The 18,141-nt window shown below is 35.6% G+C and overlaps 1 protein-coding gene across 2 annotated transcripts; it reads left to right on the plus strand.

Moving 5' to 3' along the window:
• The first annotated feature begins 1,594 nt into the window (after positions 1-1,594).
• On the plus strand, positions 1,595-18,014 carry LOC103716412 (ATP-dependent 6-phosphofructokinase 5, chloroplastic-like). Of its 2 annotated transcripts, none has more exons than XM_026808209.2 (14): positions 1,595-1,835; positions 4,091-4,437; positions 4,652-4,733; positions 8,001-8,074; positions 8,362-8,473; positions 10,431-10,526; positions 10,617-10,718; positions 10,835-10,909; positions 11,195-11,335; positions 11,464-11,580; positions 11,653-11,757; positions 11,888-11,968; positions 15,338-15,466; positions 17,466-18,014. In XM_026808209.2, the coding sequence occupies exons 2-14, from the start codon at positions 4,130-4,132 to the stop codon at positions 17,631-17,633; spliced, it is 1,590 nt and encodes a 529-aa protein (XP_026664010.2). In that variant the 5' UTR covers positions 1,595-1,835; positions 4,091-4,129; the 3' UTR covers positions 17,634-18,014. The 2 variants fall into 2 exon arrangements, with proteins under 2 accessions (XP_026664010.2, XP_008802617.2); XM_008804395.4 differs by having other exon boundaries at positions 1,598-1,835; positions 4,120-4,437.
• The last annotated feature ends 127 nt before the right edge of the window (positions 18,015-18,141 follow it).

An 18,141-nucleotide genomic window follows, 5' to 3' on the forward strand; every position in this document is an offset into this window, starting at 1 on the left:
TTTTGAGATATCCTATGAAGACGTTAGGTATGGGGTGATCGTTCCAAAATTAAAAATGGTATGGGTGGAGGTAATAAGATCACCGCATTTAGTTGCATCATGGTGATCCTACGTGGCGGTGATCCTAAATCTCCGTCCAATCTGGTGAGGGGATACCCATCCTTGAGGTCGAAAATCCAAGATCACCCAAAGCAGTGATCCTGGGTTGAAAGTTAAAGACAAAAATACCTCTCAATTTAGCAGAAAAAATGATACATCAATATACCATGAATATATATTATGTCAATGTTATATATATATATATATATATATATATATATATATATATAAAATTATGTTGATATTATATATTATATTATTAATCATGTTATTATCATATTATTATTGAAGGATAATTTTAAATTATAGTAGAAATATATTATTATATTTTATTTATATAATGAAAATATTTAATATATTACTCTTATTTACTTTTTTTAATCAAAATAATTATTAGTATTAAAAAATCTATTATAAGTATAAATAAAAATATTACTTATATAATAAAAAATAACATATTTTTATAAGATTAATAATTTATAGGAGTAATAATATATTGATAAATATATTAATATTTTATTATAATATATTTTTTATATATTAATAAATATATGATAATGGCTACTAAAAATAGAATATGTGACAAAATTATGGAGCTATTATAGGAATTAATATATTGACTTACAGAATTAAAAACACATAAAAAATCCATCCAAGATATATCAGGGGTATTTGTGGTATTATGTAGTCGATAATCTTGGATCTCCGTATCATATCAAACAAGTTACTCATGGATGCTCGAAAATTTTTAATCACTGAACCATAGCCTATTAAATACATTGATTTTAAATTATTAAAAATTAAATCACTTTAGTATTTGAATTTTAGATCACCTCGGTGATCCCGTTGGGGTTACCAAATGCCTCTTGTTGTAGGTTAAAGAGGAGGAGTTCGATGGGTCGGTTTTGGATGGCGGCACGTGGGGCGGTGCAGACTTTGTCATACGGGGCCCGCACTCCAAGGCAGTGGCCGCAGGTGGCTGCCAGTTGTTTGATATATCGGTTCCGGAAGCAGAGCTGCGTGCAGCCTGGGCGGGCCTTCGACATGCATGGGAGGTATTGCGGGCCAGCTCGATTATTCAAGAGGATGACTCGGCCATTGTCATCGGGTGGATTCAGAGGGGGTCGAGGGGTGAGGGCACAGACCACCCTTTGATCCGCAATATTGTGATGATGAGAGATGGGGGGCCATCGAGGCCAAGCATGTATTCAGGGAGGCCAACGGGGCGGCCGATTGGGTGGCTGCCTACGTGGCCCACCACTCGGGGTATGCCCTCTGGTCGGAGGAGGGGAAGCTGCCACTGACACTCCGTAAGTTATTGTATTTTGATCTTATTGGGTGTATTCGTACCCGCACGGTATGCAGCACCCGTATTCAGCAGGAAAAAAAAAAAGAAAAAGAAAAAAAAGAAAAAAAAAAGAAAGAAGAAGAAGAAGAAGAAAAAAACGAAAAAGGAGGAGTTGGGCACTCCGGGACTCATGGTTTTCTAATTTTATTGTATGTGGATGTATCCGTACCGCGGAGATAAAAAGGGACCCGAAAAGAGCTCGCCTAACCCCACCGGCTCGCAAACCGCCTCCTCTTTGTCTCAAAGGCCGGTTGGTGGAAACTCCCCTGGAGCAGGAGGAATCCCGCATCACCGAATCTCTTCACCTCACGCTTCGATCGATCCACTCGCCAGGCTATCGCATTAATCGAAAGTTTTCTTCTCGACCTGCTTCGCGTCGAAATCAAAGGTTTTCTTCTTGAGCTCATTTTGATCCGATCTTTTAGCTTCTTTATAATAAAAAAAAGTCGAAGTTTTGTTTTTTGTTTAATCGAATAAGTTGGTTGGTGAGTATTATAAAATACACTCTTATGATCTCTCGTTATGTGAAATTTTGCCTTTGTTTCTAAGCTTGACTGGATCTTTTTGAGTGGTGTTGAAGTGTCTGTTGTGTTCCAGATGATGCGTCTCAACTGGATTTCGAAGTACTTATATTATTTTTTGGACAGTATTTTTTTTAAAAAGGTATCTAAGGCCGTCGCTCAAGATTTTTTTGGTTACGGTTCTACAGCACCATTATTTCCTGATAATGAAGTATTTTTACTATATTTATTTGAATCAAGGTTTCAATCTATTGCAAGATGGATGCTTTTTCTTCTAATGGAATTCGAATTGGGTGGATGAAGTTGGCAATCATTTCTATGGTTCAAGCACTATATAAAATAATATATGCCTGAGATATGAGCATGGTTGAGATGAGGATGTTGAGGCAAAACAAATGAGAATTTACGGGGAAAATTAGAAGGAAAATAAATGGAACATTAAACTGTGCAAAACTATGGTCTTGTGGCGAGTGATGAAGGTGACAAAATTTATAATCTATGCATGGGACTTTGTTATGACTATTCTGCTGCCATATTCCTATGATGATTGTCAGAAATTTTTCAAAAATAATAAAGGACCGGGAGATCAGTCTGTGGATCCTGACAAGCAGTCCCCGGTTTTTTTTCTTCTCTTTTCGAGGTGTTGCTTTGGAAGAAGTCAAAATCTCAATTTTATTATGACAATCATAGAAATAATTTGATCTTTGGGAGTACACAGTAAGAATGGTACAGCATTGAGCCAAAAGTTCTGCCATAGAAATAACAGCCCAATGATGCATCCAAAACAACTATTAGATGAAGGCGGTTTACCATTTGTTCATTGGATATGGAATTAAGGTGAAGGATTCAAATGGATGTCTGGTACCATTTAGAAAGTACCATTCTGAAAATGAAAAGGAACATAACCTTGAAAAGAAGGCTAAAATTAGGTGGACAAGTTTTGCAACATCTCATGTATGATGCTAGTTTTCCTAGCCAAGGTCACCTAGACCCACGTAACTACTAAGGCAGATTTTAGCTAGTTTTCATATACGCCGATATGAATCAAGAATATGGTTGGATCCAAAATGTACCTTTATAACAAGTGAAATGAGAGAAACTATAGGGGGTACAATTACAAAGCTTTTTGTTTGGTGAGTGAAGTTAAAGATGTAAGCAATGTCTACTGTACCTTTCTGTACTGCTTGATACCGACCTTACCATACCATACTGGTAAGGTACTATTGAGGTTCGTTTTAGTATGTGAGCCGAATTGATCCATATCAGTAGGAATTGAGTGAAACCATTTTGTACCACCCGATACTGACCTGTATCGTCCAATTTTGGGGGGTACCTTGGCTGGGAGTGAGAAAAAAATGGTGGAAGCCTATCTCTATACGGGTAAGGTACTGGTACATTATTGAGGTTTGGCTTGGATATGAGCTAAACTGTTCTGTATTGGTCGAACCGAGTGGAACCACCTTGTACCTCTTGGTACTGACCTGTACCATCCAATTTCGGGTGGTACCTTGGTTGGGAGTGAGAAACAAATATTGGAAGCGTATCTTCGTACGGGATTTGTACCTTACTATATCTAACTATATTATATCGAACCAGTGACATACTGATACAGTGATACGGTTCTCGGTATTGGTTTTGTAAACCTTGGATGTAAGTAGTGGTTTTGATTGAACCAAGAAATTTTTGGTGGGCAATCACCTACCCATATGATTATTCTCTCTTCAAACTTTTTCCAAAATTTTAATATACCTCCCATAAAATGTTTTGCTACATAGCCACCTGTTCAATGTTGTAACAGAGGTATAGAGGTGGCTTTTACAAGATTTGGTTTGAAAATCTATTTGGAAAAAGAGTGAGGAAGGGATGTTGGATATCGAGGTGCTTGTGTGTGAGAGGCGAGAGTATGTATCATACACAAGGACATGAAAATGGTTGGCGACAAACTATATTCTTCTATATACAAGATTCACAAAGATGATAGGACATGATAGCATGCTGACAGTTGATAGGAAGTAATTGTTGGACGCTTGGATGTTTTGTTGTTTGGTATTTCCTATGCCTTTATAACTTCAAATTTCTATTATTTGCATCCATGATTCATTTTTTTTATTTCTGTTCATAGGTTCCCTGATTTTGAGTTTGCTTTGTCAGTTCATTTAGGATGGCATTTGCTCCATCGACAACTGCTGTTGGTCCTGTCAGCATACGATTGCATCACTTGCATTGGAGCGGGAATGTATCTATTTTTAGTTTCTCACAGTCAAGATTTAGAAGATCTGACAAGAAGACAAGAAATGGTTTCTTGTTTATGGATGTAAAAGCTGTTGCTGCGAAGCCAGATATAGATTTTGAGGATGCAAACTGGAAAAAACACTTTCAGGAGGACTGGGATAGGCGTTTCAATTTGCCACATCTGACAGATATTCTTGATGTGATGCCAAGGCCAACTACATTCTCTCTCAAAAAAAGGTTGTCGTGCCCTGTTCTATTTTAACTTTTGATGTCCCCATATCCAACTGAACTGATTTGCCTTCTCCAAAATACTGTTAAAATGCTTTGCTGTTTTTGTTTTCAGACAATCTATACCTTTCAACCACTTGTAATGAATGTATATCTTCAGTTATATCCGTTATTTTTCCTTTTCAAACCAAAGTGCAATAATTTCTTTATTTGGTTTTGACAGAGGCTCTCCTGAAAACATAAATGGTGCATCAAATGACAGGAGGAATGACTATGTGTACAATGATGATAGGGCACTTCTGAAGGTCCATTCTTGCTAGACCTCTCTTGAAGTTTTTTCTCAACATACTTTGAAGAACAGCAATCTATCAACTTGAACAGAAATTTTTGCATTTCCTGGACAATATAGATTCCAAACATTGTGATTATGCAAGTGCTTTGTAGTTTTTTTGTTCTAACTTACATTTTTTGAAAGCTATGTCTTGGACCGAAATTCCTTTAATATTCACGAACTATAGAAACAGTAAGGGATATAATAAAGAAGATGTAAGCTGGACTAGATCCTTGTATATCATTAAATGACTATGCAATGTAATTTAGAATTTTATAATGTGCAATTTAAATTAAATGGAATATAAATAATTCAAAATCATAGTAAATTTTTATTTGTTGTAAATATTTTGAAAGAGAATATAGATCACTTAATAAATGTTATAAACAATGATGGCATGGAGTGAGTACTGTACAAAATAAAGGCAAAATGGCATTGTAAACAAGTTTCAGTGTATACTTGTTTTGGCTTTACATATGTATCTTGTTAATAACCATGAACTTGAAATCAGGATCACTTAATCCAAACCTTGCCTTTACTTACTCTCCGGTTCCTCTGTGCTATTCCAAGTTGTAAACAACAGAATATCTACTTTCCTTCTATTTTGACTTGTCACAGCACTTTGTGATTTCTATGAAATGTTTTAGCACCACTAGAAGTCTTTGCAGACAGCTGGAACATACACTAAAAACAATAAAACACAAATATTTATATCCAATTCAATTCCACATCAACTTTAAATTGTCATCCAGTTCTATAATTCCATTCTGGTTCTAATTAATTCATAATTTTTAGAGCCACAATTTAAATTTTATTTGATTAAATTCTTGAATAGAACCATGTTGGATATAACTGGGGACCTTCAGGAACTTATTAGTCTCTATCGAACAAACATAAACAAAGTCTACCAAATGACAGTGAGTAATTTTGCACAGGCCAAATTAGTTGAACATATCTAGCGTCAATATATCTGAGAGTAGATTTTTTTCCTTATTGGGGCTATTCATGCAAGAACTAGGTATCCAAGTGTCTCAAATGTCTGCCGTGTCAACCTCTAAAAAATGCAACACAGAACATTTCCGTGAAAAAAATTGCGTCAGCATCATTGTCAATAAAGGCCTTTTTTAAGGAGGTGTCATTGTATACCTCTTGATGAAGCCATGTAATATCTTGTTCTTCATATTATGCTTAATGTGGGGAGCATGTGCATTAGACCTTGATTATTTCGACGACTGTGGAAGGACAAGGATGAGCCTATTTATTTTTGTATGATTCTGTGCATGGACCCAAATTCAAAGCAGGTTATTTTTCACAAATTTGCTTCTAGATTTATGTATCTTTTTGTATATGTATTGCTTGATCTATACTAAGCAATTATCAGTATAGCAGATCTTGAATACAACTCAAATTGTTTAGACATGATATTTCTTTTTTTGTATGAATATGTATATTTCTTTTTAAAAGTATAAAATTTGTAAAGCTTATACTAATTCCTCAATGCTGATTTCTTGGCTCATTTATTTCCTTAGGTCTCCATGTTTTGAAGCATTTCTTTATATCTTCAAATATATACATTAGATATAAAAATTTAGTTTCATATTAAATAAAAACACCAGAGTGTTGCTAACAATGTAACCCTCACATATTAAATAAATTTTGGTATGGGAATTGCAATATGCAATGTTCATAAGCAAGTCATTTAAAATAACAATATCCACCATCAACTTTTTAGATCAAAATTCTCGAAGACCATAGTACTTGCACTGTCTTTATGCTGTATCACCAAGTGATTAAAATCATTGGCATGTTGTTTCTTGAACAAGTCATTTACTGAGTAACATAATGGTGACTGCTTATGTCAGAATTCTCATCACTTGTTATTGGTTACACACTTGTACATAAAGCTGCTTCCAAGTAAAACTGGTATGAACAAAACTAGTTTCAAGGTGAGAAGACATGCTGCCGAGGGAACTGTTCCAACAGATGGCCAATTATCAGACTGTTCCCTAATATGTTCTCCTTGTTGGCATCTTAGCAGCTTCCCTTTAGAGTGGACAGTAGAAGTTATCGTAAATGGTTTTGTATGTTAAAATTTTAAAGGTGAAAAAAATAATTTTCAGTAGTGGTTTAAATGTTCAACAAATAAATTGGTTATGAAAGCCTGAACAAAGTGTTATTTATTTGTAACTTAGCTAGTCGGTTGCTGCCATCATTGTGAACTACTCTTAGAGTTGTAGGATCAGGAATCATTGTATACCCTAAGGGAGCTTGATATGCATATCCAAGACAACCTTAGAGTTCTTTGAGGCCTTTTAAATGAACGTGGGATAAATGCATGAGCTGACAAACATGTTCAGTAACATCAGGAGTGCTTATGAATTGCATAACCATGATATGATCATGGAAGTTGCATCTTTTGCCTCATTTTATTTTAAGCTCAAAAAGAAGTCCAATAGTCCAAAGCATGAGTTTGCTTATTTCCTTCAACAATTTTGCATTCCCCTTCTTGAATTTGCGTATTAGGGGCTATTGTTTGGTGCAATGGTAAAGGTCTAGGGTTGACAAGTGCAGTGGCACAAGTCCTTGGGTAGCCGCTTGTGCAAAAAGTGCCAAATGTTAGGTCTATCTCGAGTTTGCCCCTCCCTGGACTCCGGATTGCCGGGATCATAATTGGGTAATGTACTTTTCTACTTCTTGAATTTGCATATTGGTAAACTTTAACTGGTCATTTAACTAGTTATTATTACTGAAGCTGCTGTATATTCCAGGTGTAAGTATGTTAAAATTCATTCTCTTGAGCAATTAAATCATAACAGATAACTCCTTATGGCCTGCCTTTTCATTCAGATCAAGCTTAATAGGAATCTTCTGCACTTGCAAGTTTCCAAGTTGAATGTTAGACTAGAGATAACAGTATACTCTTGACTACAAGCTGGTCTACGAGAATAATTACATTTGAAACTTATTGCTGCATACACATTGTTCAGTTTTATGTTGACATCATATTAGTGATCCACCGCAGTTTCATGCTACTATCCTTGTGCATATTAGGTGCACATAATTCTTAATTTAACCATTTTCATGGTTTTCTTTCTTGCATTATTATGTTACATGCACTTTCTGGTCTAGCCAATTCTCAGATCTTCATTTTAGTGAAAGATGTCTGCAATTAGGAAAATTTCACATTAGTTGTCATTCACTAAAATTTTCATGTAATTATATTTTATTTTATTTGTATCAGGTAATCAAGTATTCTTCACCAAATTCTGCTGGAGCAGAGTGCATTGATCCTGATTGCAGCTGGGTGGAGCAATGGTATTATTAAGGAACTTTTACCATGTTGAGAAGAAGCATCTTTTGCTATATGAATGGATGACCACTATTTGCATCTCCCTCATTCTTGTACCCTCTTCACCAGTGTTGCAATCCTTGTCTATTACTTTGGGATCCTGTATGTAAATATTCTTGTAGTTTTGAAAATCTGGTGATGAAGTTTTCCAAGAAAAGTGTTCAGATGCATATAGTACATGCAGAATGATGATATTTCTATTTTATTTCATTCTTGTTCTCTCTATGGATTAGTGATTCTCACATTACCCTAGGGTGCATCGTGCGGGGCCACGTAAGCAAATATATTTTGAGCCCAATGAAGTAAAAGCTGGAATTGTTACTTGTGGAGGGCTCTGCCCTGGTCTTAATGATGTCATTAGACAGGTCAGTCTCTGTTTGGTCATTTTTTTATGTTTTGTTTTAGAGTATATCTTTTTTTTTTAAACACCAGTTTAGATGTTTAAGAAGCCTTTATGCACTTATATGTTTGCTAAACTGAACAGGATCCATGAGGCTGTTCATGCTTGTGGATCATTGGAGTTGATGATTGACTCTCCATCATTTCAGATCTATTGACTGCTAAAACACCATCTTTGCTGGTTTGTAGTTTGTACAATCTATTAGAAAGTTATTTAAAAGATAAACAAAACAGAATTTCCATTATACATCAAACTCTATTCATATTCTTCTCCAATAGAAGATAAAATTATTATCCAACAGTCACCACTTCACGTGCAATAGGTTTATAATAAGTATTAGCTGTTGGTAAGGTCAAAAATGTCCATTATGACAGCTAAGAATACTGAAAACCTGTTGCTTGTCCAGAACAAGATGTTGGTTTCCTTGCACTTTTAACTAGCCTAAAACATTAGAAACATTGAGAAACCGTACAAATGCAAATCATCCGCTAAAAATTTGATAATTTGACTTTTGAGTATCATAAGTAGCTCCATGTTGAAATCCAAACTCGAGTTTGACATTCAAAACATCGGGAAAATGTCAAAGTACCAATAAACTAGAAAGCTTTATTTATTAAAATATTCATTTATATTGGCTACTATTTAAGTTCTAAGAAGAAATTGAAGTCTAATATGAATATCTATTATTTACCCAAAACTGAGTCCAAACTCCATAATAAATGTTTGATGGAAATCCAATCTTTGAATGTGCATCCGAAATGGATCCGATCCAAATTTCACCTGTTTAAAGCCCTTAGTGTTCATGGTGATGATGCTATCCTACTACGTTCTACTTGTTGTTAAATAGTACTATTAAATATAAAGTAGGCACTCCATTAATATTGAGACTGGATTTTTATCTGAAATGGATCTTACCCAAATTTCACCTGTTTAAAGCCCTTGGTATTCATGATCATGATGCTATGCTGCTACATTTCACTTGATCTTAATTAGTATTATTAAATAAAAATAGACACTCAACTATCTTTGAAATGAATTTATAGACTTATTTTCATGTTTCTTCTGTATGACAAATTTGTCTAAAAGTAATTTCTTTGGTAAACTATACTAATGACCACATATTCATGTGTATGGTTGTAGTTGAATATATAACAAGCCAAATCATTGTTTTCTTTATTGTCTATTTTTTTTTCTAGATTATGTTATGTCATGTTTGACAATTGATAGATGCACCCTTTTCAGAATTCTGTAGCTTGCATGTCAACCATATACTGTTGCCTTATGACTGGATGAGGACAATATATGTTTGTATTAATATACTGCTATATTGCGGGGTCCGCAATTTCTTCCATAGAGAATGTGTTAAATTCTTACAGAGAATATCTTTCTTCACGGCACTTAAGTTCATGAATGAGGACAATTCCCCAACTTGGAATTACTGATGAAACAAGGATTCTGTCTGTAAAGAAATAGTTTGTCGTTAATTTTGGAATTTTTTGCAATGATTCTCGCTGTGTCATTCTAGTTTCTACATATTGATTTTTTTGATGCTTCAGTTCAGCCAATGCCTTCAAAATTATCTTGACCACTGAAATTGCATAGTTTTTTTGCAATGATTCTCGCTGTGTCATTCTAGTTTCTACATATTGATTTTTTTGATGCTTCAGTTCAGCCAATGCCTTCAAAATTATCTTGACCACTGAAATCGCATAGTTCTGTTAGGATTTCTGTAGATGACTTATGATGTGAAAGATAGGCACGTTTTACAATTTCTGCTATTAAAATAGTGGTTCCAGACATTGGGTTGGCTGGATTTGGAAATCTTGTTGGTTGGAAAGAATCCATTGATTGGTTACTATGATGTTTCCCGTAATTTGACAAATCATAGCGAGTAGTTTTGACTTTCTTTCTTGCAATTACAGATAGTTTTCACCCTTGAAAAATATGGTGTTCAAAGGATTGTTGGAATACCATTTGGTTATCGTGGTTTTTCTGAAGAGGGTTTAGAAGAAATACCGGTGAGAATAGTTCCCCATAATGCTCATGGTGTTCATGTGGTCGCATATATAACTATAATATAAGACTACAGTTTGTCCTTTTTTCTCCAGTTGTCACGTAGAGTCGTTCAAAACATTAATTTGCAAGGTGGGAGTTTGCTGGGAGTTTCTCGTGGAGGGCCTAACATCAGTGAGATTGTAGATAACATTCAGGTATGCTGAGTTGCTCTCCAGTTTACAGGTGATAGTTTGATGGAGTATAAAATTATTTTTTCCAGCATTAATGTACATAAAACTTTTCTTTAAGACTATGTCAATAACTTTTTCAGGCCAGGGGAGTTGATATGCTTTTTGTACTTGGTGGCAATGGTACACATGCAGGGGCAAATGCAATACATAATGAGGTGCTGATCTTTGTTTCTTTGTGCTTGGAATTTTTATCATACTTCTAGCTAACAATTTACATTATAAAATCTTAATAACTTCTAGTTGGTGTGGGCATTCAACTGCCATATTACCCAGTCATAATCAACCTCCATTTGGTCCACTTCCAATTAGGAAGCAGTATTTCTAGTTTTTATTTTTATTCTTCAAGGCACTCCGACTTCTCGCTCTTCCGCAATAAGACATGTTGTGTCTTGGTATATATTATTACTTTTATGCTCATCTACAGTCCTTTTGGTGGGCAGTGTCGTAAGAGAAGAATGAAAGTGTCGGTTGTGTGTGTGCCAAAAACCATTGATAATGATATTCTCCTGATGGATAAGACGTTTGGTTTTGACACGGCTGTAGAAGAAGCTCAACGAGCAATCAATTCTGCATATATCGAGGTAAGCTGTTATATTGCAGTTTTCTAGTTTCTCCAGGGCAACTCAGATTGGAAGGGGAAAAAATGATTTGGTTCGGATATTTGTTGTTTTTGTTTCTTGTAAATTAATTTCTTTTCTGCTGCAATCAGGCACATAGTGCATATCATGGTATTGGGCTGGTGAAATTGATGGGAAGAGATAGTGGGTTCATAGCTATGCATGCATCTCTTTCAAGTGGGCAGATAGACATATGTTTAATACCTGAGGTGTGTAGTTTCTGTATCCTGTTTCCTTTTCTTATGCTCATCTGCTAATAATTTCATGACCTTGGGATGAAGGTACCTTTTGGTCTAGAGGGACCATATGGTGTCTTGCGGCACCTTGAGCATCTGATACAAACCAAAGGACATGCTGTGGTTTGTGTCGCTGAAGGGGCGGGACAAGTAAGTGAATAATCTGTATGGTAACTATATAAGGTTTCTTGAATGACATGTGGATTAAAATCAATTGAGAATATAAGAGTCTATGTTTTTCCAATTTGTATTAATTATTACAGTATCTTTGTTTGTACAGGATTTTATGCAAAAGTCAAATGCAACAGATGCATCAGGAAATAATGTACTTAGTGATTTTGGTGTCCACATTCAACACAAGGTTTATGCCTCACTATCATTACTATGCTTGTTCTTTGTTTTGTTTTAGTGGATCTAGTGAGAACATTGGTTGACTGGGGTTCGGTATACATGATCTACAGCAATTGTGAGGAAAGGATTAGATAAAGTGTAGTATCCTTGTTACAGTAGCTAGTTAGGAAATATGTATTTTTTTTGTATCAATAATGAACTTAATATAAAAGTTAAATTCTAAGAATTGGAAATTGAGACATTTTTACTGATTGATTGTTCAGGATTTCTTTAAATCTTTATGGGAAAAAAGGCCTCTAGTTCAGAAAAGAAAACTCGTTCTCACTATCCAGTCCTGCAAAGTATTACTATGATTGAAGTTGGTTTCCTTTCCCAAGACCATTGGTTGTGCCTATCTAATTTTTAGTTGGAGGTGGTTTGCCACCAGTTTTCTGAAATATAATTTTGGTTAAAGTTTTTCGGGAATCTACGATGATTGGCACTTGAATCATTGTTCTTTCTTTTAATCAGGGTCTTGCTGGCATTTTTTCAGCCATTCCGAATTTAGAAAATGTGAGCTAAGAGCCAACATTTGAAAGGAATTCTTGTTATAGCTGCCTGCAGGACTCAACAACAAACTTTGTTATGTGAAGGAAACTGAATTTTTGTGAATTGATGAAAAGAAGTTTTAATTGTTTTGTTATTAAGGAATGTCTAATTGTTGATGACAACACACGAACTAGAAGTTTTAATTTTAGTTTTTATCATTCACTAGGGAACCGTGTGATGTATCATAACCACGACCATTAAACCATGTCCCAACAATTTAAGGCTGACAAAAGGATATACATAATTTGCAATTGAAGAGGTAGTTACAGTAATATAATAAGGGCCTTAAGCCTGCAAGAGAGGTTGCAATTATATAGTAAGAGGGGTTTGGAATGCTATATACATATACAAAGATGAAATTGTTCTTGTTTTGAGTTTATGCTTGTGAATATTGAGAACTTCTTTGGCCATGAAAAATTGTATGCATGGGGTTTTTATGGGTGAATGGGTAGGGGGCATGAAGGATCATTTTTTACTATCGTAATTCGTATGTTTTAAAAATTTGTATGGAACAAGAAAAGGCTTATTTTGATTGGTGGAGTTTCGGTTGTGGGCCCCATATATTGGTGGGGCACATCTGCTAAGGAAAGGAGTGGTCAGTAGTTTGCCACTTAAAAGAGGACTATCCATGGCAGTCAAAAAAGCTCTTTGGATATATTGAATAGTGTTGCACTTATTTTCTAGGGGGCTGTTTGATTAACAAATTTTATTAAAACAGGTATACAAAAAAACTCAAAATGAATGAGTTCTGCAAAAATGGTTGTTTGGTTATTTTCTATAAAACTTGTTTTGCCAAAATTGAGAAGTCACAAAGCCTGAAAAAGTGAGTTTTATGAAAAAAGGAGGTCTCTCCCTGTTTTTCATAAATCCTGTCTTACATGGAATAATGCTTTATGAATATCTGCTTTAGCAAAATTTGCAGGAAACCAAACAGCCCCTTAGGGGGGTAACTTTTGGCACTTGGATTGAGTCGATCAACAATAGTTTATTTTCTTCCAATTCCATTCTCATTATTTATGTGGAGTCAAGAATTCTAAGTTTCCTTTTGTTTTCTGTCTTAAAAAGGATGGTACTCTAGATAGATTAGAATTGAATTTTAATAAATTTAATGGAGCTTCTGCTTATTTTGAATAATATTGTTTGACGAGGGGTCAATTTTTAACGAATTTTGAGATTCCATTGTATATCTGATCAAGAACTTGTAAGTTGCTGATTTTCTACTTCAAACTGGGTGGGACTCATCAAACTAATCTTTTTATATTAACAACACATGGTTTTCAAATTTCAACTGTTGCAAAATCCAATGTCTATGAATTGACTTAGGAACAAGATTAAAAATTCCTGACATTACTGTTTTGTCAAGAATATAGGCTTGAGTTGGTGACAAGCTTAATTTTTTGAAGTCTTCAACGAGTTGCTTAAGCATCATTTTATCTCCTTTTTGATACACATCATACTCCTAACATAGTGTATAGGTTTGCTGAACCATACCGAGGATTGTAGCCAACAACTGGTTGGCTATGGTACTGATTTGTGCCGTACTAACTCGAGGCATATCGAAACTAGTGGTAGGGCGAGGGAGAAGGAAAGGAAGAAAGGGAGAGAGAGGAGAAAGAGAGGAGCCAAAGCTGCCGGGGTTGTCATCGCCTTCAAGAGAGAGAGACTAAGAGAGAGGAGAAATAGAGAGAGAGTGGGCGAAGCCGTCAGGGTTGTTGTCATCTTTAGGAGAGAGATTGAGAGAGAGGGGGAGAAGCTGTCAGGATTGTCATTGTCTTTGGAGAGAGAGAGATTGAGAGGAAAGAGAAGGGTGAAGCTGCTGGGGTCGTCGTCTTAGAGAGAGAGGAAAGAGAGATGGCGAAGTGCCTACTTATGGTCATCATCGGAGATGATGGTGATGGCAGCGTCAAAACCCTAACCCTAGTTGAAGGTGAGAGGGAGGGAGAGAGTGATTGGGAGGTGAGGCGACTCAAGGTCAGGCAGCAAACTACATGAACTGCTCTGAATCTAGCACAACCAAGCGGTTCTGCTTGGTTCGGGTTGGTTCATGCCGGTCCAAGGTTTGTTTCAAGTGAAACCTGCATCTCGAACTAGTTTTCCGCCCGGAATTGACAGTTCGAGTCAAGATAGCCAACTTTATATTCATGCATTCTGCCATTACACATAAATAAGTAAAACTATATGTGCCCTTTTAGCCACTATCCTTGTACTATCATGTAATAGATTCTGATACAGCTACCAAAACTAACCACCAGAGCCTTAAGTTTCTTAGGAGAATGTTAGAAATTTTCCACAAAAAATTATAAAAATGACTTTTGTTCTGCTTGATTTGTATACATTTTTTTAAAAAATTTATGCATATTTGTAATTTATCTTGATTAGTAAAAGTGAAAAAACATATTCTTAGCACAACTTTCCATCAGCTTCAACATGCTCATTAGCTCTGTGAAAAGCCTATCAGAAGTTCCGTAATTCTGGCGAAGGCTACAATCTTATAAAAATAATTTATTCCATCTTGCAGTGCATCTGTTGCACCTCGGTGTCATTAGCTCTGTGAAAGAAGTTCTGTAATTCTGTATTTGTTGCAGATTTTTTGCACCAATTTTCTTTTCAATATGTACACAAAATATTCTTTTATCTTTAGTCTTTTCTTTCAGTCACATTATGGTATGTTCTCAAAAGGAGTAACTGGCTTTTGATTTTATGCAGTTTCCCAGCTGCACTTATTTTTAAAGCTCAGCCATTTTATGGAATGACTGCACTTATATATCAACAATTAACATATTTCTTACAGATAAAGAAACATTTCAAGGACATTGGTGTTCCAGCAGATGTAAAATATATTGATCCTACTTATATGATCCGAGCATGTCGAGCCAATGCATCTGATGCGATCCTCTGCACGGTACTTGGACAGAATGCTGTAAGAATCATTCCTTTTCCTTATATGCCATCATATGTTTGCAACTTGCCTCAGAAAAGAAGCCATATATCAATGCATGTATGAAGAATGATTAAGCTAATTGTTCGATGCTACTGCTAAACTAGATAATGGGGAACTTATTCTACTTTATTGATCTCATTCTAAACTTATAAAGTTATTAAATGATTGTGAAAATCTGTTGTATGAGTCTGTTGACATCTTCTATGTCATGAATACAAAATGGTTTCTTTCATACATCCTTTTTCTGTTCCTATAACAAAAAATTACAGCAATTTGGATTCATCTTACTAATATGGTTTTTACCCAGTGGTTCTGCTTATCATTTTAAATTCTTCGCAGTGATTTTCCTAAGAACGATGCTACCCGGACACTCATGTCCAGGCTCCAAAAATTGTGTCGAATACATTTCCGAGTCAGATATGTATCAGACACTGGGATGGATACTTGTAAAGTTCTATGGTTGCCACTTTTAAGGATTGGAGGAGAGTTAGACTCTTGTATAAATGAATTTGACCCTCCATGTTCATGTTAGAAAGGGGTTTTCATTCTTTTTAGTGATTGGCTAAGGATGTAGATATGGGATTTTGCAAAATGTTATTCTCTTATATCCTTAAGTTTATTATAAGTTTAAATGATAAATATATGTACTGAAAAACCTTATCAAACAATATCTTCTTATTGTTTATTGTCAATATTTAAACAAACAACATTAAGGGTATAAATGTATTATTTCATTTAGTTAAAAATTGTACTTTATCCTATGTATCTGCATATGTCCTTTGTTCTCTCTTGCTAAGTACACTTGGATACGTCTGAATCCATTTCTCATATCCATGTCCATGCAACACTAAGTACTCTATATGACTTTTAATATGCAGCTGGTCGCTTAATTTCAATGACGTGGCCTAATAGTTGCACACACTCTTCTCGTAACTGAAAGATATGTTGAATGTATAGATTCGGTATTACATATTTGCTTTGAGTGCATGTAACTAAATCTCATGTTTCCTTGGTGGGTGAGTTTGCTTCTTTATTTTCTCCTAGTGGTTTCTTATGATTTTTTGACTCAGTCACGGTGTTGCTTACCATCATCTGTTATATGCTCGAGCATTATAAGAATAAAAATCACTTTACCTGTACACTGTGTGTGAAAACGTGGTGAGGTATATCTCTTGTATGATCGCCTTATGCCTCAGAGGGTTGTGACAGAATTCTCTGATACAGAAGCTAAGGCCTGAAGGAAAATAAAACTAATGATAAGTGCATTGAAGGCAATGAAGAAGTTGCACCCAATTTGGATTTTCTTGAAAACTCCCCCTAACATAGCCTGGGCATGGATGATAGATATGAGGTCTCAATAAATAGGGAGTAATTATCCTATTCAAAGTGGCCACATGTGGATCTGAAATCCCCTTCACCAACTATTTTTCTCATGTAAATAACCAAAACCCATGTATGAGGTAGTGACCGGGACAAGAAAAGGCGGACGGTGGATCCTCAATAGCATGCAGGCATTTCAGATTATGATAATTATTCATAAGAGTAGCTCAGGTTTGTGTTGAGAGTTAAGGTAAAGGAGGGGGAAACCTTCAATGGCATGATAAAATTATTCAGGATCAAAGTATTACAATAATGCCAGAAAAGTGAATAAAAGGTAATGAATGATTCATAAGTTGAAATAATTGGAATTATTCTAGGTTATATTGATATTTTAAAGCCCCCATACGTTATCAGCATTGAGCAAATTGCTAAATCTGTTAGATATTTTCATAAGTTCAACTTAATTTATATAGAAAGAATATTATCTATATTTTTATTCGCTTGGCTCCTGTCAATTATGACTGCAATTGCTTATCCTGATTGCTTTGAACTTTGTGAGGCATGCTCCTGCTTATGTGATTACAGTTACATGTGTTTTCTTTATTCAAGATGCTACTTGAGCAGCCATGTGCATTTTCTTGTATCATGATATGTTCAGGTTCACGGTGCATTTGCGGGCTTCAGTGGTATTACAACAGGCATCTGCAACACCCACTATGTTTACCTTCCCATTCCAGAGGTCATTAGATCTCCCAGGTGTGTCGACCCCAACAGCAGGATGTGGCACCGATGTCTGACATCCACAGGCCAGCCAGATTTCCACTGATCTGTCTGTAGATCTTTTTACCTTTCTTGCTGCAGAGCTGCATCATATATCATTCATTGCCCTTTCGCCGGGACTCAGCAAGTCCGGGTTGATCAGAATCCACAATATTATGGGAACAGTTTATAACAAACGAACAATCTTTACTGGGTTTTTTTTTAAGACAGTTAATTCAACTGCAGATTCCAGATTTCTATCTCTTGCAAGAAACAAGTTGTAGTACTTCTGTTACTACAGTTGTCCTGTGGGAAATATCTTGCTAGTAGCTACTATGCTATAGCAGCCCGCCTGAAATGTATTACCGTATTTTGTTCCTTTTTCACCATTGTCCCCTTAGTTGCTGTATGCTTCAATGGCCAAATTATTCCATCTATTGCTGCTTCATGCGTAGAATTGTTCATATTGCAATTTATGTTCGTGGTATAACTTTTGCTTCAACACTGCAGGCCCAAGCACTGGCTAGAGGAACTTGCCAATCCTGAACTACAATATTGGAGCTGGCCATGCGGAG

Source organism: Phoenix dactylifera, chromosome 15 (assembly GCF_009389715.1).
Source record: "Phoenix dactylifera cultivar Barhee BC4 chromosome 15, palm_55x_up_171113_PBpolish2nd_filt_p, whole genome shotgun sequence".
NCBI lineage: Eukaryota > Viridiplantae > Streptophyta > Magnoliopsida > Arecales > Arecaceae > Phoenix > Phoenix dactylifera.

Bases quoted from the DNA above. Each gene is read 5' to 3' on its own strand.
- LOC103716412 (XM_026808209.2), top strand. From the start codon at position 4,130: ATGGCATTTGCTCCATCGACAACTGCTGTTGGTCCTGTCAGCATACGA. The intron at 10,910-11,194 runs GTGCTGATCTTT...TTTGGTGGGCAG, and splicing joins CAAATGCAATACATAATGAG to TGTCGTAAGAGAAGAATGAA. The intron at 15,467-17,465 runs GTAAGAATCATT...TGATATGTTCAG, and splicing joins CGGTACTTGGACAGAATGCT to GTTCACGGTGCATTTGCGGG.